At 46.2% G+C, this 23,172-nt stretch overlaps 1 protein-coding gene across 3 annotated transcripts in view; it reads left to right on the top strand.

Moving 5' to 3' along the window:
* The first annotated feature begins 3,686 nt into the window (after positions 1-3,686).
* ZNF395 (zinc finger protein 395) overlaps positions 3,687-23,172 on the top strand; it is a 37,507-nt gene continuing 18,021 nt past the window's right edge. Inside the window, exon 1 of one of the 3 annotated variants that reach the window (XM_079139953.1) lies at positions 3,687-3,709. In XM_079139953.1, coding sequence (XP_078996079.1) covers positions 3,702-3,709 — 8 coding nt within the window. In that variant the 5' untranslated portion in view covers positions 3,687-3,701. Of the gene's footprint in view, positions 3,710-4,025; positions 4,124-4,286; positions 4,551-23,172 lie in introns of those variants that run through there. The other 2 variants (XM_079139955.1, XM_079139954.1) reach the window with 2 other exon arrangements.

Below are 23,172 nucleotides of genomic sequence, written 5' to 3' on the forward strand. Positions count from 1 at the left end.
TACATTTGAGCAGGAGCCTGAATCCAATGCTGGAGCAAGTCTCATGGATATCTGGAGGAAGATCACTCTAGCCCAAAGGAAAAGCCCTGGAGTTGGGAATGGGTCTGAGAACAGCAAGGGGCCAATGTGGCTGGAGCTGCAGTGGTCCAGAAAGGAGTGATGGGCAGTGCAGCCAGAGAGCTGCTTGGGGCCAAGATCACATAGGGTCTTGTAGTGAGTGGGTGGGAAGCCATTGGAGGTTTTGAGCTCTGACAGGCTTTAAAAGGACCACTGTGACCTCTGGGTTCTTGAACAGACTTTAGGGAGGCACCGGAGGCAGCAGGGAAACAGCAGCTGATGGTGGAGGTGCAGGTGGGAGAAAGGTGTCTGAATTAGGGAAGTCGTGCTGGGACGGTGGGGCATTAGTCAGACTCTGATATTTCACAGGCAGAACCAACGAATTTCTGATAGATTGCAGAGCATGAGAAAGAAAGGGAAAAAATTTTTTAAAAAGACAAGATTATTTCAAGTTCCTGTTTGCTTGTTTTCTGGGCAACCAGAAGAATGGAATTGCCGTTTACTGAGATGGGAGGCACATCAGTTGTTTGGCTTCGGACATGGTACATTTGAGGTCTGATTAGACATTATCACGAAGGTGCCGAGTAGTTAATTGGTGGTAAGAGTCTGGAGTTCAGGAAATCGGGTGAGGTATGAACTGAGGCTCTGCTGGAGTCCTAAGACTCAGTTCACTTTGTCAACTTCATCCTGCTCAAAAGAATTGACTGGGAGGTCTTCAGAAGCCCTGGATTATGGAATATTCAAGGTATATTTTGCTTCAGGGATTGCCTGGACCATGGAATACCTCTACTGTGTCTCCTACCTCCAACCGGCAATTCGCTCATTAACAGATGTTTACCAGGTGCCTACTGCATGCCAGGACTGGGCCAGGTACTGGATATGAAAGGAGAACAAGATATTCCCTGTCATGACAAAATGCTTAGTTTTCTGGGGGATTAGGACAAGAGGTTGAAGATTTCAGTACAATGAGTCGGGGTACATATGGGGTGCTTTTGGAAAGGAGGGAGAGGGACTGCATCCTGTCTTAGAGGCAGAGAAAGCTTCTCAGAGAACATGCTGTCCTTCCGCTGGAGGACGAGGGGAGAACAGGTAAAGAGTGAGAGGGTGGGCAGAGTGTTCTAGTCAGAGCAAGCAGCATGTGACAAACAAAGAAAATCTGTCCAAATGAAGGAGAAAAGGTCAGCTGAGCATGTCCGTGGAGCAAAATGAAGGAGGTACACAGAGGCAGAGAAAGGCAGGTCGGGACCCTAAGGGGCAACACTGGGACTCGATAATAAAAGCTAGGGGAAGCTTTTGAAGAGTATGAAGCATAGAGGCTTGGGTCAGAGTGGGTAGAGGGAGGCAAGTCTGGAAGCCATCGCATCAGGAGGGGCAGGGTGGCAGAATCGTAGCCTCAGACCACAGTGTCCTAAAATATGACCTATAAATGTGTCTACATAATGTGAGGCAGGGCCTGAGTCTGCTGTGCTCAACCTCAGCTAATGGGAGAAATTCTCCAGAGTTAATTACTTTGATGTAAATGAGGTGCAATATGCCAACCTTTTAATAGGGGGTCAGTGTGTGGGAGAAAGAAGCTGAAGGGCAGCTTTAATATGGGACAGCCCCCAGGAAGGGCAAGCTCTAGTCATGGGGGAAGGAAAGGGGAACAGGAGTGGAAACCAACGAATCACGTTTTTCTAAGTACATCTTATTTTGTGTAACATGTGCTGTGTGGTGTGTATTCAGGACGGGGCCCAGATTCCACATGAAGGTGCTGAGTGGTGGGTGTGTGTGTTTTGGGACTGGATGTTTGCGATGGGATGTTTTTTTCTGTGTCCGTGTTAATGTGCAGAACTCTGGAATGCATACTGTGCAAGTACCTACCTGCAGGAAAAGGGATCTGCATCCAGCAGATGCGAGAGAGCATATGCCTTCAGATGGCCAAGATAACATCTCACAAAGAACAAACTATGGGTTCTGTTCAAATTTAGAGCACTTGGACTCATTTTGCATACAAATACCCAGGCACTTGGGTATCTGTCAAGTGAATGAGCATTTTGGTTTCATTAAAGTTCAATTATTTTAGGAAACAGACGTTTGGTTAAAAGAAGTAGATGTTTTCAGAAAAATAAATTCAGTGCTAAACACCAATATCCATGTATAAAACCTAGCAGTTTAAATCCTGTAAAGGAGTTTATATACCAGCTGAAGTCCTACTTCTTGGAAGAAACTCTCCCTACTTCATTTTATGCAACAAACATTTCCTGAACACCTCAGCCCTACAGGCAAGCCTGGCTTTGCTGCCTGCACTTATTTCCTTTTTCTAAGCCACCTTAGTCAGGTGCTGCAATTAAAGCTTAATTATATGTTATCTTGTATTGTTCCTTAATTGTTGCATCTGCATTAATCCACCACTAAAGGAGGCTGTATGTTCCTTGGGGCAGGGACTATATTGTCAACATTAGGGTAAAGGAGGAATGAAGCAGAGAAGAGATAATACAGAAGCGTCTGCGGACAAATGGAAGCACGGAACGATGTATGGACTGTATTCCTTTAATAATGAAAAGATAAAATTTCAATTTACATTTTCATGTTAAGGGAAGGCTTTGTGTATAAAAATAATTGCTGGGATCCCCACAATGCTTTGTTCCTCTTAATGCAAGACAGAACTCTTCTCTTGGGGCTGAAAGGTAAAAAGGTGGAACCAGTCTTTGATGAATTACTTCCTAACAGGATCATCCTACAGCAAAACTTCTTTAACACTGGCACTATTGACATTTTAGACTGGGTCATTTTTGTTGTTGTTGTTGTTGTTGTAGAGGCTGTCTTGTGCCTTGCAGGATGTTTAGCAGCATGGTTGGTCTCTGCCAACCTAGATACTGTAGGAACCCCTCCCCCCAGTTAAGACAATCAAAAATGTCTGCAGACAGAGATGAGCGTCCCCTGGGGGCAAAATCACCAGCAGTTGAGAATGAGCATCCTACGGGACTTTTGGTCCTAGTTACTTATTTTTAAAATGGTGGGAGGCCAGGGAAGGAAAATACTTTCTACTTACTTGCTATGAGTTAGGCACTCTTATCTATTATTTTATTTCATCTTACAGATAAAGAAGCTGATGTTCAGAGTTGAAGAACCTGCTGAAGATCACAGAGCTGGGTCAGCAGTTAAATCAGGACTGCAAGGCGGGCTTATCTGTCTCCAAAGACTTCAGCTCTTTCTGCACACTCCCACTGTTTCTGTAAGAAAAAAACGGCAGGCCTCCAGTTGTAGGTGGACTGCACATTCAAAAAATTATGTCGGAGAATATTTTATAACTTATTTTAGGGGAGGGAATTATTGCTCTTCAATTCATTAAATTTGTTTGGATATAAATATATATGTCCTCGCATATAGACACCGGGCCCTCTTACTACCGTTGTGGCTCTAGTCTTATCTAGGAAAAACATTGAGCAACACAATGGAACAACTTCAATTCTCCTTGTTACAAATTATCCAAAAGCCAGAGCCTAACGGTGCCAAAAGAAACCAGTATTGTTTACATAAGGGTTGGAGGCTAATAGTTAACTTTCTCCCATTTATTTCCAGAAACGGTAAATAACGCCTCACTTTACAACTGCAAACGAGTAAAATGTCATAAAGCGGGGAAGAAAACAGCCAAAAGGAAAATGGAAAGGTTGGTTTTTAGCACTCGCTCCCTCTGGCGCTGCCGCACCCGCTCTGGGCGCCCGGCCTGCGCGGCCTGGGTCCCTGTGGCCCCCGCCAAGCTCTGGTCCGCGGCGCCCAGAGCTTTCTGGCTTCCTTTCCCGCCCTGGGGCGAGCTCGGTCTCTCTCGGAGAAGCTTGTCCCAGAGCCAGGCCTGGAAAAACAACAGCGAGAAACTTTGGCTGGGTTTGCGGTTCAGTGGAAAAAAAAAAAAAAAAAAAAAAAAAAAAGGCCATACACTCAAGTTTGGTTCGGGGCTGCAGCTGCCGGTTCCGATTTGGGGGCGGGGGTGGGGTGGGTCACAACTCGGTCAGGTTCAAGTGCGCATGTGCTGAGGAGTTGCTCAGGCACTTATTGAGCGCCGACTGTCTACAGGCGACTGGGGGTGTGTATCCCCGGCGTGCGGGGGCTGTGGGGGGCGAGTGCGCGTGGCCGAGGAGGGGCGCGCAGGCCCGTGCGCGCGCGGCGCCTGGGGCTGGGGGCGCGCGGGTTGGGCGGCGCGGGGGGGTGTGTCTGTCCCCGAGTCTCGCTCGTCCGCTCGCAGTCTGGCTGCTCCTGCGCTCCCTTCCCGGGCGGGGAATCCGGGCCGGGTTGTGGCCGCGGCCGCGTACGTGAGCGCAGTGTCCCGGAGAGGGAGGGCAGGCCGGCCAGGTGGGCGCGAACTGAGCCTCGGCGGGAGGGCGGCCGGAGCGGAGCGGAGCTGGGCTGCGGGCCGCGCCGGTGGGCGGGCAGGGCCGCGGCGGCTGCAGCCCGGAGCGAAGCCGTCCGAGCGGGAGCTGCCCGGCCCGCGCTGCTGCTCGTGGCGGGCCGAGGTGAGCGGCGCGGGGACCTCGCGGCGCTGCAGCCTGGGGACGGGGGCGGCCGGGAACTTCCCACGCTCTGCACGCCCGCGGGGCCTGGACCGCGGCCGGGGGCCCGGAGGCCCGCGCAGCCGGGGCAGCGGCGGGCGGGGCGCGGGGGCGCTGCGACAGTGCCGGCGCTGGCCGGGTGGCCGGGTAGGGGTGGCCGCGCGCCCTCCGGTGCGTCGCCTTGTTTATCTCGCGGTCGCGGGCGCTCTCTTCGGATCCCCCTCCCAACTTTGAGCGGTGGTCGGGAGTCGCCTCTCGGAGGGAGACTGACCGGTTAACCTGCGCGCTCCCGGATCCTTTCCGGCTGGGCCGCCAACCCGGCGCCCCTTGCGCTCCTGCCCACTCCCGCGAACGAGCGTGTGAGCGCTGGGCTGCGGGACAGGCGGCACGACACACCCTCCACCGGCCGGCTGCTCCCGCACCCTCTCTCAAAACGTTTCTGGCCATCACCCTTTCTGTCCCGGCGTTCTCAGCATGCCTGTTCTCACCCCATGTCCCTGTCTCTCGTTGACCGTGGCACTGTAGGCATATGGGGTGCCCTAGTGGGGGCCTGTACAGGGAGTTTGTCGTGTGCAAACAATTCCAAAGGCGGCATTTTCTTCCCTGCTTTGGAGTTCAGGCTAGTGTCTTCGCTTTAGGGTTGACTTAGAAATCTCAAGAAGCCCAGCTGACAGGCGAGAGATATGCCCCTGCCTCCTGTTTTCAGGCAGCTCTCTGGCTTTGGAGGACTTCCACCAGGCGTTCCTTCCCATGATGCCAGGCCACCAGGCAGTCCCTGTTTTCTCTACATCCCCTTTGCAGAAAGGTGTAACTGGGCAGCTTCAAAGTGAGTGATCAACAGGTATTGAAGGCTTTCCAACACCCTCCTAAAGGTGTTGTGTAAATGGAAGTTCATGGTTTGGAGGAACTGGAAACATAGCAATTACCTTCAACTCCACAGGTCCTTCTGGGGAGCTGCTGTGTTCTCTGGCAGATGTTAAGAGGCACACGTGAAATCTAAGGCCTCAGGAAGTCTATCCACTAGCTGGAAGTGATTCGAGAGCTCAAGTTCAAAGTGAAAGGCTATGACTGCCTAAGTTAGTGCAAATTGTGGGGGCATAAGCAGATAAAGGAAAGGTTAGAGGTGGGGACTGGGCTTGGTATACTGGTTTTGAAATAAGTTTTGCATGTGCAGAATAAGTCACTGGCAAGACCCAGAGCCAAGAGAAGGACGACAGTGGAAGTGAGGAAGGATAGTGGGATGATTCCCTCGAGGGTTTAAAATCTCCTGGAAGACCCAGAAAGACTTGAGCCTGTGAAATAAGACTTCCAGGCTGGGCACAGTTGACTGTCCAAATTTGAGATGTAGATATAGTGCTTTTGGAGGTCAGAGAAGGGAACTATGGGCAGGAATTACCAGCACAATATTCTTGGAAGATGAGATGGGTTACAGAGTGGTACTGAACATGGCTTTCCTAAGAGACAAGGAGATGGCCTTGGCTACCTTGGAATGTTTCCTGAACAGTAGGAGATAAAGATGGAGAGGAACAATGGTTGAGATTGTGAAAGTCCTAGAAAGCCAGACTGGGGAATTGCACTTTACCCTGTGTATACTGGGGAGACAGTAAAGTTTTTTTGGGCCAGAGAATGATGTTACAAAACAGCACTTGGAAAGGTTTTGAAAGTAATGTTAGGAGACAGATCAGCTAGTAGGCTGTTGTGCTTGTGGAGTGCCCAGGGTTTGGACTGGGTTTAATTGGAAATGGAAAGGAGGGTGAGTTTTAGAAACGTTATTGTTGAAATCATCTGTTGTCAGGGGCAGGGCAAAAGGAAGAGATGAATGGAAATTAATTCTTTGTGGAAATTGATTATACACCAGGGCCTTAGAATTGCTGTAGTTGGTAACGCGAGAAATCAGAAATGTGTGTTGTGCAGAGAAGTAATCAACACTCAGGCTGTAGAGAAGTTTCCTGGGTTTGCTACAATGTCCCCATGGAGGTGTCCTACCAGCAGCTGAGGCTATGAGAGTGATGGGGACCCATGGGGTATAGCAAGGGAGAGGGAGAGGAAAGGTACTCAGAATAAGTGGGGAGTCTTCCTGCCAGAGGGCTAAGGGTGTGAGCTGGACTCAGGTTCTGACTTGGGGGACTTCTGCTTATCCCTCCTGTATTGCCATTCACATGACACTGCCTGCTATTGATCCTGAGGTTGGAGAAGCAACTTTGGGGAATTGGGGCTCCTAGGAAAATGGGGTCATTTAGTCTTGTAATCATGAGAGTGGAATTGGAGAGAAGTAGAATGGGATTTGCTAAAGGTGTAAATTGTTGGACTTTGAAGCATGTTGAACTTTGCTTCGTTGGGCTAGTCCCAGTGTCCCATTTGTGCTGGGGGAGGATGGAGCATCAACATGATCTGAAAGGGGAGGGGAGAACTTTGGGACTAGGGATATTGCATATTGCCCCCCCCCTTTTTTTCATTCTAATTCGTTGTACGTGACCGTAGAATGCATTTTGACATATCACACATAAATGGAGTATAACTTCTCATTTGTCCGGTTGTACATGATGTAGAGTTATACAGGTCATATAATCACATATGCACATAGGGTGATAGTGACCTACTCATATAATGAGACTTTTGGGCTGGTTGGTTATGAACCTAACCAGACTGCTCATGACTGTTTCCTTACCCCCAACTTATCCTTCCCAGTTCCCAACTCTCTTCCAAGAGCAAAAGAAAATGAACATATTTCAGATACTGTCTTTTGTAGGGTCTGGGTCCATCCCAACTTGATTCAGTTGCCAGTTCCCCTGATTCTGGTGACCTGCAGCAGAGGGGAGCCAGTGCCATTTTTCCTGAGCTCTGAATTCTGCTTTCTTCTTACAAGGGTGACTTAGGGTGATTTGCTGAACAAATTCCCCAAGCCTCAACTTGCAACATCTGAATTTGAAGGATGATTGCAAAAGGTTGCTGAATGAGCTGAGAATGTAATTACAGTTACTTAGCCTCCTTGTTTCTGTGAGACGCAGGATGCGTGAACTGGCAGGGGAAGAGGACCTAGAAGGGGAACCTTCGGGGGCACAAAACAGATATTTTTTCTTTAAAGGAAATATCTGAGCATTCAAAAAATAATTGCATGGAGCCAGCAGTTGAGCTGGCTTATTTACTGTAGAGCAGTGTTTTCTGCAGTTTTAACCATGATCTACACTAAGAAATAAGATATAGCACACATGATCATGTATGTAAAAAAAACTTAGTTCATGAAGTACTGCCTTTTTTTTTTTTTTTTTTTGGCTTGGTGTAATTTCTAACATTTTTACTGCCTATTCTATTTTTTTATTATTAAAAAATGCTATTGTCTCCCACTAAGTTGATCTAACCACTCTCTAATGGACCATAACCCACAGTTTAAAGAGCCCAGAGAGAATTTTTCACATTCAGTAAGTATTTATTAAGCTGCTCATGTGCAGAGCTACCCTTCCCAGTGCCAAAGGTAGAAGGAAGTGTAAGAGAGGTATGGAAAGTGCACAGTCTGGTTGGAGAGATAGTGTATACCTTAGATTAGGAGCAAGGTAAGAAGATTAAATGCCAAAATGAAAAATAAGCACATTAGGCTTTAAAGAAGTGGGGAGTAATGTGTGCCGTGTGGCTTGGAGAACTTCTTTGGAATCAGGAGGGAAGTCTGGGATGAGCAATTGGAGTGTCTCATGGGTACATGATGCAGAGGGAGCCAGGGCTTGGGGTTAGGAACAGGTAAGCCATGCTTGTGTGAGAGTGAGAACAGAGGGCTCTTGTACAAGAGTAGGGAAAGATCAGTTTGGAAAGGTGGTTTAGGGTCATAGGTAGTATAGAGCTTGTGAAGGGGTAACCTGCAGAATGTGTTAAGCCTACAGTTATGTTCTAGTTTGGACAACACAGAAGTCTTAAAACAGTGCAGAAAACTTCACGATTTGGGGCTCTTTTAAAGGGTCAGTCTTGGCAGTCATCTTAAGCTGAGGGGTGGCTATCCCTTACGGAGAAGAGACAGGACAGGCCTTGGGTCCCCAGTTGTCATGGTCCCAATGGCTTTCTGTGGCCTTGGTTCAATTGCTTTACATTCTCTGCTGAGCCTGTTGGCTTTTGGCTTTGTCACCTCCATTTTCAAGAGCCTCCAATGTCAAGCCAGCTGTCTCCTGGGCTCTGGGTGGCCATGGAGTGTTTTGGGAAGAGTGTGACATGGAATCTGAGATATTCATGTGCAGTGGGTTTGTTTTAGGCAAGCCAGCAACACTTTCTGAGGAGATGCTAGTGGGGACTTGGAAGTATTATTACAGTGATTAAAATGGTGTTCGTTAGAACATTATTCGTTCATTATTACAGTCGTTAAAATGGTGACCTGTGCTCTGCGTAACAGGGCAGATCTCCAGTGATGCCAAGGTCTCTCGACGTCCCTGTTTCCCACTTCTGGCTGGCATGATTAGTTGATGACTCCTGGCATGTGTCTCAGGATGATGTTGGGGTAATAACTTGGTGAGATGTGAGTCATGGCTGTCAAATGCCTTATGACATTAGATTCTCAGAAGCTTTGATTCTGTGAGCCAGTGCTAAAGGAAGAACCAGAAGAAGGGCGGGGCCATTTCTCTCCTCTCCCTCACTCCCGTCTGGCCTCAGGAGGCAGGCATCCAGAATCCTGAGCGACTCAAATGACCATAGAATAGCTGGCCTAGGCATGGGTGTTGATGCAAATGGTCGCAGAAAACTTGGTGTATTGGGGGACCACCTGAAGACCTAGGTATTGGTCTCTGCTCTACTCTGAGGAGTCCATAACCACCCATGAGTCAGAGCTCTCCCCAGGAGAGCTGTGGGCAAGAGGGACTGATTGGTAGTCATCTTGCTCTTTATAGGTAGGACAACAGTCAGTTACTTAAAAATGTCGCTTTTATAACATTAAAAATAAACTTGAGACTGGAGTGCATTTTGCTTAAAGATGTGTGACTGTAGGATACAAGACTAACCAGAAGTCCACTCAGTCATATCAACTTGAATCCACCTCCTGTTCACACGATGGTCTGGCTATTAAACCAGGAGAACAAGGCAGCAGCTATGGTATGTTTTGGCTTTAGTGAAGTATTTAACGGTTTCCTGAGACACAATTGTCCATATTAAATCAGAAGTGGTAAAATGGGGGCGGGCTGGATGGTGTTATTAATTTAACTTGACAGTCATATGCAAAAATTGTTAATTATTGGCCCTGAGTCAGCCTGGAAGGAGGTCTGAAAGTGCCATTGGGTTCTGTTCTTGACTTTGATCTGTTCAGCATATTCCCAGTGTTGTTGATAAAGATACAGAAGCCGTCCATGCTCATCAGATTTGTTGGTGGCACAGACATGGGGGGTGGGCTACTTATTTAATGGATAACTCAAAGTTCAAAGTCATTATCTTGAGGAGGAGCCCAAATTAAAAAAGAAAAAAAGAAAAGAAAAGAAGTTCAGTAAGGAATAAATGTAAAGTGTGATTTAATTTTAAAATTGTGAACTGTTACTATATAAAGATGTTCATCCATTCTGATAAGATAATTTCTGGTGATATAACTGGGACCTATCAAGATGTAGATAATGTTTTATGCATAGAGATTATTCAGAGATTTAAAAAAAAACTAGTGAAAAAATTAGAAACAAAACATCCAGTGGTGTGGGCTGGAGATAATGAACAGGTGAATTCTGATGGGTGTGTCTTTATAACAAGTGTTATGAAGTTATGAAAAATAATATTTAGGAATAGTTTTAAAATAAAGGGAAGAATGTTTCTGCTAAAAGTTAATGTATGTCAACAATATAATTTCTAATGTTAAAAAATGCATGTAGGAAATGACTGGAAGGAAATAGACTAATAATACTAATAACAAAATATGATATTGGTTGCTTCTAGGAGGGTCAAGGTGAGTGACTTTCTTTTAGTTACTTATTTTTTTAAAATTTTATTTTATATTTTTCTGTACTAGGGATTGACCCAGGGATGCTCTACCATGGAGCTACATTCCCCAGTTGTTTCTTAACAATTTTATTTGAGACACGGTCTCACTAAATTGCCCAGACTGGCCTTGAATTTGTGATCCTCCTGTCTCATTCTCCCAAGTTGCTGGGATTGTAGGTGTGCAACACCATGCCTAGCTTCTTTTGTTCACATTTTAGTTATTGCCAGTGGGAAAAATACTGCTACTTTAAGCATATTTTGTTGATAGAATGGAAAGATGGTGCGCTCAGTGATGACTGTTGAGAATCCACCTGCTGGGTGTCAACACCTGGGTTGGGCACAGGAAGTCACAAAACAAGATTGGTTTCCCCACCTGAGGGTTGGTGCAGCCCACTAAGGAGAGGTAGGTCATTGAGTTTAATGTGAGCCGTGAGTGGATGAAGGCTTTTAAATACTCAGCGTTCATAATCAGAGGATTATCTTCCTGACCATGGCTGGTCATTAAGTTTGGACCACTGGGGAATCACAATTTAAAAGGAACATGAGCAAGCAAGACATGATCCATGAAGGGAGACTAGGATGATGTAGAATTGGGAATGACTAGAGAATACTCCTGGGCTGGGAACACAATAGCACCTTCAAAACACTGCCGTGGTTGTCAGGCGTAGGGATAAGTGGACATGAGTGTTTTTGTTCCTGGTATTGGATGTGACTCACAGAAGGAACAATTGCTTATCCTCTATAGAGTCAGATTCCTTTTCTGCAGAATTATGCTGTATTTGATGGGTCCCCTCTACCTGTAAAGATGGGAAGAACAGATTTCAGGTTCAACATGTAAAGGGATTTTCTAGTTGCAGATCAGTGGGACTGTCTGCCCCATGGAGCAGTGAGTTTCCTGTTGCTGGAAGTATTCAAGTAGGGCTGAGGGCTGTCAATTTGGGTGCTGTGGAAGAGAAGGGCAGGTGTTAGGCAGACCTCCAAGCCCCTTCCAGTTTTCAGGGTCATTTATTAAGTGACTTGTTGAAGCTGAAAGATAGCATGGAATAGAGGCCATGCCTCCATTGGCATAGTATGAATCAATATCATGTAATTTTTTAAAAAAAAAGTGTTTATAATAAATTCCAGTATATAAGTTTCTGTGTATGTGCACACCTGCACGCACCAGCACACCTTAGGGATCAAACCCAGGGCCTCATCTATGCTAGGCATAGTGTTCTATCACTGAGCTACATCCCAGCCCTTTTTAAAAACTTTATTTAGGTAGGATCTCACTAAATTGCCACGGCTGGCCTCAAACTTGTGATCCTTCTGCATCAGCCTTTTGAGTAGCTGGTGTTATAGGCATGCGCCACCACACCCAGCACTGGTTCTAACATTTAAAAAAAAATTATATGTATATGTGTGCGTATGTATATGTATATTTAGATGTTGATGGACCGTTATTTTATTTATTTATATGCAGTGCTGAGAATTGAACCCAGTGCTTCACATGCTAGGCGAGCGCTCTACCACTGAGTCACAACCCCAGCCCCCGGTTTCTAACATTTTGAAAGGCTCTTCTGAGATCATTTAGAAGGCTGAAGGGAAAATTGTAAGGTGAGTTGGGACTCAGTCTGTGGCCCTGGGGCTGCTGGAAAATGGAAGTTGGTCCTTAGGAGAAGCCAGAAGTGGGGGAAGAGGCAGGTGATGATGACCAACTTGGCACTGACGTACAGAACAATGTGATCATCGGCCAGTTTCTTGACTAAATCATGACGAGACCCCAGGGTTGGATGCTGGGTCTTCCGCTTGACTATGGAGGACCTGGAAGTACCTCTGAGCACCCCTTGTTCCTTCATGTCACACTGTGAACTTAAATCACCAGCATAGTACGTACGTTCAAGACCATTCTGACACCAGGGATGGGGCTGGGCCTTCTGATTACTCTGTAGCTTAGTGACAGAAAGAACAGGGGAAGACACATTTATTTGAAGAGACTTTTGATGAGGATTTTCCAGGTAGGCATGTATTTAGTTAATATTGGGCAGTAAGTTTGTGGTTTGAATTAAATATTTTTAAAAATTTTTATTCTTTGTTTATAGTGTACATGTGGAAAATTTGATTTAATGTTGCTCAAGTTTTGCTTACATATATGGTTTACTTAAAATACACCCTGGTTCTTAGAATTCTTTAGACTCCTCTTCCTGAGTTTTGATGACTGTCGTTCTTGTTAGGGCACTGCTTGGGCCAACTCACCTTGCAAGAGTTATTGAGTCAAAGTGCACAGAGGTTTATCTCATCCTTGGAGAACATCACAAGATGATTTCTGTCTCCATGTGATTCATGCTCTTATTCTGGCATTTCAAAAATGGTATTGGCAGGAAGTGCTCTTTTTGACATGGAATAGAGTATTTTGGGGCACATCAACTCAAGGAGTGGCATCGTTAGGTGTATGTAAGATGTATAGGCAGAACTTGGTTATTTAGAGCTAAATTGATGATGGCCTGGGTCTCCTTTATTTCCGCATCATTTCCACCCTGCGTGGTGTCTGTCACATTGGCGTGGGCTTGCTGAACAGCATTGAATCGGTTCCGTGGGCAAATGTAATGGGGTTGGGAGAGTTAGACTAACATATACATTTTTTCTAAAACAAACAAAAAAGGAAAATAAGAAATAACAGTTCTCAATCTCTTTTTTTTTTCTTTGAGTGCTGGGAAGTCATAAAACTCTTAGTGAAAACAACCATATTCAGTAACTGAGTGCAGGGGAATTAAAACTTGCTCTCCTCTATTTTTCTCCTGCTGTAGCATACATATTGTTCTTGCTGTGCTGTCCTTAAACTTGTGTGCCCTCTGTCCATGTTGGTCACATTATCTTTTTATGGCAACTGCCACATGCTACTCACACACCTTACATAGCACCACAGAGAGATTGCCAAGTCCCACAGGACAGCTTGGAGTTCGGCTGACGCTGGGAGAGAGGCTGAGTTTGAGCAGGTTTTTTTTTTTTTTTTTTTTTTTTTTTCACTTGAGGTACATTTTACATACAGTGGAATGTTCAGATCACAAGGGTGCTGTTTAATCAGTTTTAACAATTGCATATGACAGTAAAATGTATCTGTCACCCCAGAAGTGTTCCTTGTGACCATTTCCAGGTAATGCCCACCCCAACAGGAAGTGCCACAGATCTGATTTCTACCACTATAGTTTCGCCTATTCAGTTCTTAATATTATAATTATATGTTTCCAAGGACTCTCTAAGTAGTGCTTTGAAGAGGTGAAGGTGTGTGTGTGTGTGTGTATTTAAAAGTCACTGTTGGTACAAGGGGTTAGCTCAGTAGTAGAGCACTTGCCTAACTTGCATGAGGCCCTGGGTTTGACTCTCAGCACTGCAAAGCATAAACATAAACATTAATAATAATAATAATAACAACAACAATAATGTCCTACAAGATTAGGAGACCCCAGAAAGTAAATAATAATGTTTTAGCATTTGTCTGATGGGATGTTCAGATTTTTTCCTTTCATTGCAAGGAATCACAGTTCCCAAATGGAAAAGTCAAAGGCACAGTTAGCTTTTCCTTGTGTGGAGGAAGCACGATTGAGCAGGGGCCACCTAATCGGTACGTGCGTGTGTGCGCCTATGTGCCTGTGTGTGTTGTAGTGTGTTGTGCTGGAGAGCTGAATCGCTGGGTTAGAAGAACTGGAGTTCCTTCTGGTACATCTCTTGGACTACCAGAAGTCCCCTGACAACTTTCTTTTTTTTTTCAAGCCTCTCCCTTGAACTGTCTGGCTATGAATTTAAGAGTCTTCGGCGTTACGGAGTTGGGCTTGTAAGACTGAAACCAGATCTGTGTGGCAAAGCCCACTGCTGGCAGGGAATGCAGATACGTGCTGCTCTGCTCTCAGCCTCCTGGCAAACTGAGCCAGACTTGAGAAGATCACTCCTAAATTCATTATAAAAATGTATCGAGCAGGGTCTGTTTCTTTTCTTTCTTCCTTTTTAAAAATTAAATGATTGCATGAAAATTTCATTATATAAGTAATACATGAACACATTTTCTGTAGGGGAAAAGAGTACAAATCCTCCAGACCAAGCTTCTTCCTTGACCACTACTCCTAATCTCAATCCTTTCCCTGGAGGCTGGCCACTGTCCTGGGGGTGCTGGTATTCTTTAGATGCTTCACATACTTACATTTATGCCTCTGGGGGTTGCAGAAAGTCAAGGGCACTGTACTCCTCGTTCATATACCACACCAAGGTGTCTTGTCAGTGTTCAGGTCTTCTTGATCTTATTTAATTCCTGTTTGCTTGCTCTCTCAGAAATAGAAGGCTTAACACTTGTTTCTCCTTTCCTAGTGGATGGACATATAAGTTACTTCTGATCCTTTTCTGTTACAAATGTTGTTACAAAAAACATTGTTGCAAGTGGCTCTTTGCAGCACCTGTGAGTTTTCTCTGGAGTAGGTTCTGAGAAAGTGGAATCTCAGGGTAGTGGGGTACTTCAATTGTACATTGTGACAGAGGCACATTATAGGGACACTTCTTTGCTTAGAGATACTATAGGCCCAGGGATGCTTGTAGTCTGCTCAGACAGTCATTGGAAGGCTAGACCAGGACTTGAAATGTGCTAGGTGTGGGCTGTCCCCTGCCCTTGTGGGCCACACAGGTCTCTGTTGGTTGTCAAGAGGGTTGATGTTAGGAAGTGCTCTTCTGCGCCTCATAGTTAATTATGTCTGGTCCCTGCCTTCAGGACCTGGCCTGTATATCGATAGTGCTTGCGTGGGGAAAAGTCAGGATGCATGAAGAGCCGTTAGTGTATTCTGGGTGATAAATTCTAGGGCCAGTCCATTCTTTGACTGTAGACCTGCATTGCATCTGTGGGTCTTCTCCTGGTCATTTTTAAAATACAAATTGTGGCTCAAACACTCAAGCTGAAGTTGAGGCATTTGGAAGTTTTTTTTAGTGTTTTTTTTTTGTTTTGTTTTGTTTTTTTTTTTTTTAAAGAGCATCTAGAACCGTGCCACTGTTACTCGTGGCTTATGTTAATTAGAGGAAATAGTGTTTGCCTCTCTGTTATTTATGCTTCTGGCTACCATCTCCAACTCTCTGCAGAACTCCTGGAAAACATGAATGTTAATGACATCAAGTCTGACTGATGCTCTTTAGAACCTGTATGGCAAGGGAGGGTGTGGCCATGTCCCTCTCGAAGACAGCCTCAAGGCTGGCTGTGGGCTGGTGCCACTGGTCACACAGTTGGGAGGAAGCAGAGCCTTTTGCAGGCTCCGTGATTGCCTGTGCCTTGGTCTTCAGATCCTCACATAGAGGTGGTGAACCAGCCCTGCTCCTGACCCTGGACACCCACACTCTCAGCTGTACCCTTGTCTTGGCCCAGGAGCAGCCTTCGCTTGCTTCTTTGAAGTTCTTAGGCATCTCCTCTCTGGTCTCTGGTGGGTATTAGGGCCTCCTTTTTCTGTCATTTCAGGATTTGGTGACCAAGTCAGTGCCCCTTCCTCTCACTTGGTGGGTTCTATTAGGGCCCTCTTGGCCTTGACCTTTCTGGCCTGAAGAGTGGGGTCTTCTTAGCTTACCCTCCCGTCCTGCAGCAAATGCAGGTTGACCATTCTCCGGCTTTGCAACTTGTCCTTGATGGGCAGTGGCCATTTTTCTAGGGTAGGTAATTTTCTAATTCGGACAGGGTGGACACTGGGTTTGTTTCTGACTTTCAGTACTTTTACAGTAGCCTTGGGCAGGATATTTTTGCTCTTTTGGCCTTTGTGATTATAGTAAGATGGCAGTCTGATGGATAGTGACAGAGGTCCCTGTAGTGGTTATGACTGTTACCACAGAATTCTTACAAGGTTGACCCCATCTCTCACACTGCCATTGTCAGTGTTAAAATGTGCTGTTTTCTCATTTGTGTAAACCCTTACCTACAATCTCCTCATACATTTGGCTCTTCACCACCACCTAGTGTGGGGCCTATTTGTGTGTGCGTGCGTGCATGTGTGTACATCTGTTTGTACTGGGGATTGAACCCAGGGGTGCCTTGCCACTGAGCCACCCCCAGCCCTTTTATTTTTTATGTTTAATTTTGAGACAGGCTCTTGCCAGGTTGCTTGGGGCCTGGCTAAGTTGCTGAGGCTGACCTTGAACCTATGATCCTTCTGCCTCAATCTCCTGAGGCACTGGGATTGTAGGCATGCACCACTCTGTCTGGCCCCTGTTCTTATTTATTTATTTATTTATTTATTTATTTATAGGTTAACATTTATTATGTACTCTAATGTGATATGCATTTTTGTAGTATTTTCTTTCTCATTGTGCTTCTCTTGGACATGGGAATCATATCTGGGAAGAGGAGCTTGGTGACTCTTAAAAACCGTGGTACTTTTGGAAAAAAAAAAAAAAATCGCTGCCTCATGAAAGCTCCAAATTGTCCTTTGGGCTAAGCACCAGTGGTTTTTCGTTTTACAGGCACAGGAAACTGAGACACTGAGAGGTGAAGTCATTTGCCCAGCATCTTATAATTGCAAAGTTTGAGCTCTCTTTAGCAACCCAGACAGTTTCACTGTGCCTTCTCCTTCTCTTTGGAATATCTGCAAATGGTGAAATGAGAACAACTGTAGGGCTAGGGATGTGGCTCAGTGGTAGAGCTCTTGCCTCGCTTGTCAGTCAAGTCCCTGGGTTCGATCTCCAGCACTGGGGGAAAAAAGGTAGCTTGGTCCTGGTGTGTAATCCTGCGCTTGATACTTAGCTTCTAAGTGCTCAGACAGGGTTTGTGGAAGTGATTGGATCATGGGGACACTCACCTCCCCATGGATAAAATCACTGAGGGGCTTCTAGTTGAATGGTGGTGGGAGCTGTAGGAGGTGGAACCTGGTTGTGGGGAGTGGATGCTTGCAGGTGTGGCCTGGGACCATACCTTGACTCCAGCTCCTTCCTCTCTGCTTCGTAGCTGCCTGTGAACTCAGTAGCTTTCCTCTGCCACTCTCCTCCTTTGTGCTTCTCTGCCTCACCCCAGGCCCTTCACAGGGGAGTCAACCGACCATGGGCTGAGATCTCCGAAACTGTGATCTCTGAAATTGTGAGCCGAAGTAAATCTTTGTCCCTTTGTTTTTCTTCCAGATATTTATCACAGTGACAGAAAGCTGACTAACACAGTGCCACAGTCACCAGCGCCACATTAACCTCTCCACAACCCAAGAGTTTAGCAGCAGGGACCTTTTGGAGGTCATCCCATCTAGCCTCTCATTCTGTGCTTGCTTCCTCTGGCTGTGCAGAGTAGACAGAGCCTAGCTTTTGGAATCAGACATGTCTGAGCACACAGCTGAGTTCTATCATTTTCTGACTCTGTGACTCTGGAAAATGACTCAGCTGTCCCGGGTCTCAGTGTGCTTATCTGTAAAATGGGGATGACGATGGACTTTATCTCATAGATTATTTGTGGGGGATTAAAGGAGGTACAGTCTGTGAAATGCTTAGCAAGCAACTGGCATGTAAGTCTTTGATCAGTGATAACTATTAGGACATTCCTAAAGGAATATCAGCTTCGATAATACGAAGTTTCCTGTTATGCTCTTGTCTGTTTATTCTGTAATAGTTCTGATGAAGAAGTTAGATGTGACTTAATCCTTGTGAACATTCCAGTACCTCTTCTTCAAAAACTCTAGAGCTCTGCTGGGCCCTGAGCAAGTATGACTCTCCACCTGCTGGCCTGATACTAGTGCAAAACTTGATGTCCATTGTCCTCCCAGGCAGGGCAGGGCAGGGCAGGGCAGGACTCCTGGCTTCCTGAATGGCAGTTTCTTCTCTCATGTCTCTCAAAACCTGTGAGTGTGGGCCATTTGACCTCTGTGATCAACCTGCATTTATTTTGTCACATGGGCTCAGAATATCTAACCTGGTTAATGTGGTTGCTCTGTTCACAAGAATGGCTGTTCTGAGCTAGGAGTGGGATGAACCCTTATTTGACCTATTTTTTCGACTCATTCTCAGCCCCACAGTGTTGGGTCATAAACATTCCTCAAATGACTTCCTCCGAGAGAGCTGCCTGAAGGTCCTTCCAGAGTGCTTTGCGCTTTGGGCAGGTCCCCTCCCCAGCTTGCATCCAGCTCTGTGTTTAAATGATCCTCTCTGTGGTGTCTATATTCTTTTCACTGAGGCTGGCTTGCTGCTTACTGTGGGGGAAACAGGCCTGTCTCCCTCAAGCTCTGGTCACTCAGCTGGTATTTTTTAGATTCATAACATTTTATTTCAACTTACTTAGCTTATGTCAAAAAAATTAAAAATTTAACATGGATTTTCATCCAACTGTATGAGCTCAATTCTAAAAACCATCTTTTTTTCCAGGCTTCAGTGTCAGATCACTGGATGTTTTTTGCTTTTTCCTGAAAGAGGCAGCGCTCGTTCATTCATCTCGTTATACAACACGAGTTTGTGAACGCAGCTCAGGAGCACATGAAGTGTTTGGCGCACAAGCGCTGACTGTGTGAGCCAGGTGGAAGCTCAGTGGGACCCCAGATCCTTCAAGGGCAGACTCTGAATCTCAGGCTTTTAACATTCTGCCCAGGGCGTTCACGGGAGCTGAGCCCGTGTCTCACGTCAGCAGGTGTTTTGGGGCGCCGAGGTTTCTTCTGTAGTTCCTCCTGCTCTGGGTTTCTAGTGAGTAAATGCTCAGGGGTGGATCTGCACCAGTGTGGGCCAGACCAGCTCCCTGAGACTGGCCAGGCCTGGCCTTGAGGAGCTTGGCAGCTGGCCTTGATCCATGCTGGGCAGGGCACCAAGAGTGGAATTTAGGCATGAGGAGCAGGGCAGGATGGCAGCCTGTTGCTGGAAGTGAGGTGTGGGAGATGGGCAGGGACTGGTCACTGGCTTTGGACTCCAGACGCAAAGTCATCTGACTTGGCCTTGGACTCTAAGCTCCGAACCCAAGGATTGGTTCATTTTGGCCAGCAGGCCTTGACATGGAATAGCTTGGATTTCTCAGTTCCCCTGTCTTTCTGAAATCAGTGTTATGATTTTGGTTAATTAGCGATTCGCCTCAGTCAATTTCTGGATTTCCCTGAGTCAGTCATTGTTCTACAGGTTCTGGTGGGATATCTTGGCACAGCCTCAATTTTTAGATGCCTGCTGGACAGTGGCAACCAAGTATTCTGAGTTGCTTATGGTGATATTTAGCTCCCAAGCAGGGGTCTAGGGGCAAGAGATGGAGGGCAGAAACGCCTCTGTTGCATTCTAGGTGCCAGGCACCGTGCAGATAGGTGAGATAGGTGCCTCCCCATCTCCACCTGGAAATGGAGGCTCTGAGATGGTGGTCACACGCGGAGGTGGCTGACCTGTGCATCTGGTTGTGGACTCTGCTTGGTCCCTGGCATGGCTCTCTGTGTAGGGTTCCTCTCTTGTAGGGTACCCACCCTCTTCTGGACATTTGACAGCCATTCTGATGAGCCAGTCTTAGGACCTCCAGCACCTAATCCCAGGAGAGCAGAGTAGAGGCCTCAGGAGATACTGACAGGGTGATGGACTGGGGTGCTGTCCTTATCCTCAATCGTAAAACACTTGATAGCTAACTGGAGAGTCAGAATAAAAGTAAAAATTAGATTTTAAATTGACCTGCAGTAACCTGGTACACCCCAGACACAGCCATTCCTATTGGCTATTCAGCCATCCAGGTTTTGGAACAGACCAGTTCCAACATTCAACTCTTCTTTCAGGTTTTTAAAATGGTATCAGCTACTGGAATGTCTGTCATCCCAAAAGCATGGTTCTTGTGACTTACAATTTCCAAGGTTTTGGCCAACAGCTTTCATTTTGGATAGGTGGCTCCCAGAGGGGACTTGGATTCCTAAGGGGCATTAGGTGGCACTTCAGTTGACTCACTCTCTCCAGGTGGGTCTCTGGTTGACCACCTTACCTGCGTGCGCTTGGCTCTTCATCTTGAGTTTTGGGTCCTGCACTCCACGTCATCCCCCAAGGCGATGGCCGCACTTCCTTTGACCTATTTGGCCTTGTCAGGCCTCTCAGGCAATTCACTGAGGCGACGTCTGAGCTCCAGACCATTTTTCCACTTAAACCATTTTTCACTGTTCACGGCGACTCTCATCTGTTTGACCTCACCAGTGGCTGTTGAGTTCCAAATAGCGTTTCTACTAAATACACCTGGCTTCCTCTGTCCCTCTGCCTTCCTCCTGGAACGAGAACATAACAAGCCCTTTGTGTCTGCCTCAGGGTTGGCACCTCAGGTGATGTTGCCACCCAGGCTTTCCATTCTGGTGGGTGCCTGGTCCCCACCGGTCCTTGACTGTTAGGCTTTTGAGAATCTCATGTCTGTGTTTATGTCTGGGGCGGCAACCTTTTGTTTTGAGCTGTTGCCTCATTCCTGGAAGTTCTTCCAGTTGATCCCTTCTTCCCAGTGAACCTCACACTGGAGCCTCCCACCCTCCATCCTGGAGAAGAGAGGACTGGACCAGCAAGGAGTCAGGAAAGCTGCAAGCTTTTTTGAGCAAATAAGTCGCCTTCTTGAGGGACCTCGGTTTTCTCAGCCATCAAATGGGGATAACATTGTTCCTCCATGTTTTATTGAGTTTCTGGGAAGTCGGGAAAGAGAAGAAAAGCCCCTGGAGGTGTGTGTAATAGTGTCAACCCACATGCCATTCAAGCAGTCCTTGCTACTTTGGGTTTAGGGGCTGGTTTTCAGAATCCTACCCTGAACACTGAACTCCTGGAGCCAGCACAGCGTGGTTTCCCAGGGGCCCCTCAGTTCCTCGATCCCTCCCTCCAGCCCTGACTCTGGTAAGTGCCAAGTCAGCAGTTCATCGCCCTGCCTCCTGGACTTCCACGGAGTTGTTTTAGCACAGTTTAGATCAGGTTTAGCAACTCCTCCTGGTATGCGTGCGTGCTGGCCCTGCCCCCACTGCACGACAGAGACCGTGCTGGACAGGCTGCCCACTCAGGAGGCCGTCTTGAGTGGTTGTACTTATACCTGTTCTTTCGACCATGGCCTCCACTATTTTTTTTTTTTTTAATAAAAACTGTGTTAGAATCTAGTTTGAATGCTGTTTAAACTCTACCCTGCTTCTGATACCTGTCTTCATTTCAGGGCAAGCAGCAGGTCTTTCTTAGAACACATTATTCCTGAATTTGGGACTTTTCTGTTCCTGGGAAATGTCACCTGTGTGAAATCACAAATCTGGGTGGAATTTGAGTATGATGCGATCTCTGGCCTCAGAGGGCTTCTGGGCTAAGGACGTGCCGTTGTAGCTCCCATCTGAAATGCCTGGGACTAGAAGTGTGCTGGATTTTGGATTTTTTTTTTTTTTTTTTTTTTTTGATTTGGGAATGTCTACATATATATCATGATATATCTGGGGCATGGGACCCAACACCAAACACAAAACTCATTTGTGTTTCCTATACATTTTGTACGCCTAACCTGAAGGTGCTTTTGTATAGTGTTTTTGTGTGCCTGTGTTTTGACTACAGCTCATCACAGGAAGCCAGGTGTAGAATTTTCCACTTGTGGTATCAGGTTGGCACTCAGAGAGTTTCAGAGTTTGGAGCATTTTGGATTTTCAGATTAGGGATGCTGGATCTGTAGCAGAAATAGTTGTAGGTCCCTGAGCCCTAACCGTGTGCCAAGTGCTGTGCTCGGAATTGGCACTTTGGTACAGACAAGCGAAGGCAGGATAGTTGTGAATACAGGGCACAGTTCTTCCGTGAGCAGGTGGGCAGGGAGGTATGAAGGAAGGGGAAGTGCATTTGTTTGCGGGTAGAGCCGTGAAGACCTTTTCCCTTCCTGCTCTAAACAGAAGTGGTCTGTGTTACTTGATTGAATATCTGTTGTGCCTTCAGACCACAGAAGTATTTGTGGATCAGGATCATTTACTATTTGCTGGAAAGAACTAACTGTAACCAGACCAGATGACCTATTTCTCTGGCCCATCTGCTAGAATATGAAAATAGCACTGTTATTTGGGGCCCTGGTTCTCCCCTTGTTATTCCATTACATCTATTACTCACAGTAGTGGGAGCCTGGATGCCTAGGTACAGGGGATGCTGGAGGGAGGGTCCCAGCCTTGCAGGGGGTCAGGTGGTCTTTCAGGTCCCTGTCAGTCCAAAGAGTCATTTGTCATCCTAATTTTATTGGTAGTCTAAACTGTGGCACTCTAATGTAACATATTCTGTTCTTTTAAAAACTTCAGACAGAGACGATAATTGGAATCCCTTGAGAATCCAAAATATTACTGTTTGGCCAGCTGATTTAGAGAGATTGAGTTGATCACAAATGTTCTCAGTGTCATCTATCTTCAGCTTGTACTGTAATTTTTAAATTTTGGCAGTACTGATTGAACCCAGGGCCTCATGCATGCTAAGCAAGTCCTCTACCACGGAGCTACATCTCCAGCTGTTTTTACTTTTTATTTTGAGACAGCGTCTTGCTAAGTTGCCTGGGCTGGCCTTGAACTTATGATCCTCCTACCTGGGCCTCCCCAGGAGCTAGATTTACAGGTGTGCCCCACCACGCCCAGCTTATAAAATGTTAAAAACATACCACACCCATTTAAAAAAGTTGTATAATAAGACTTGATAAATGATTTCAGAGATTTAAAAGTTTTAGCGTAGCGGTGCCCTCGATGGGATTTCCAACCAAAGCAAGGTGAAGAAAAGTATGCCT

The sequence above is a fragment of the Sciurus vulgaris genome, assembly GCF_902686455.1.
Source record: "Sciurus vulgaris genome assembly, chromosome: 5".
NCBI lineage: Eukaryota > Metazoa > Chordata > Mammalia > Rodentia > Sciuridae > Sciurus > Sciurus vulgaris.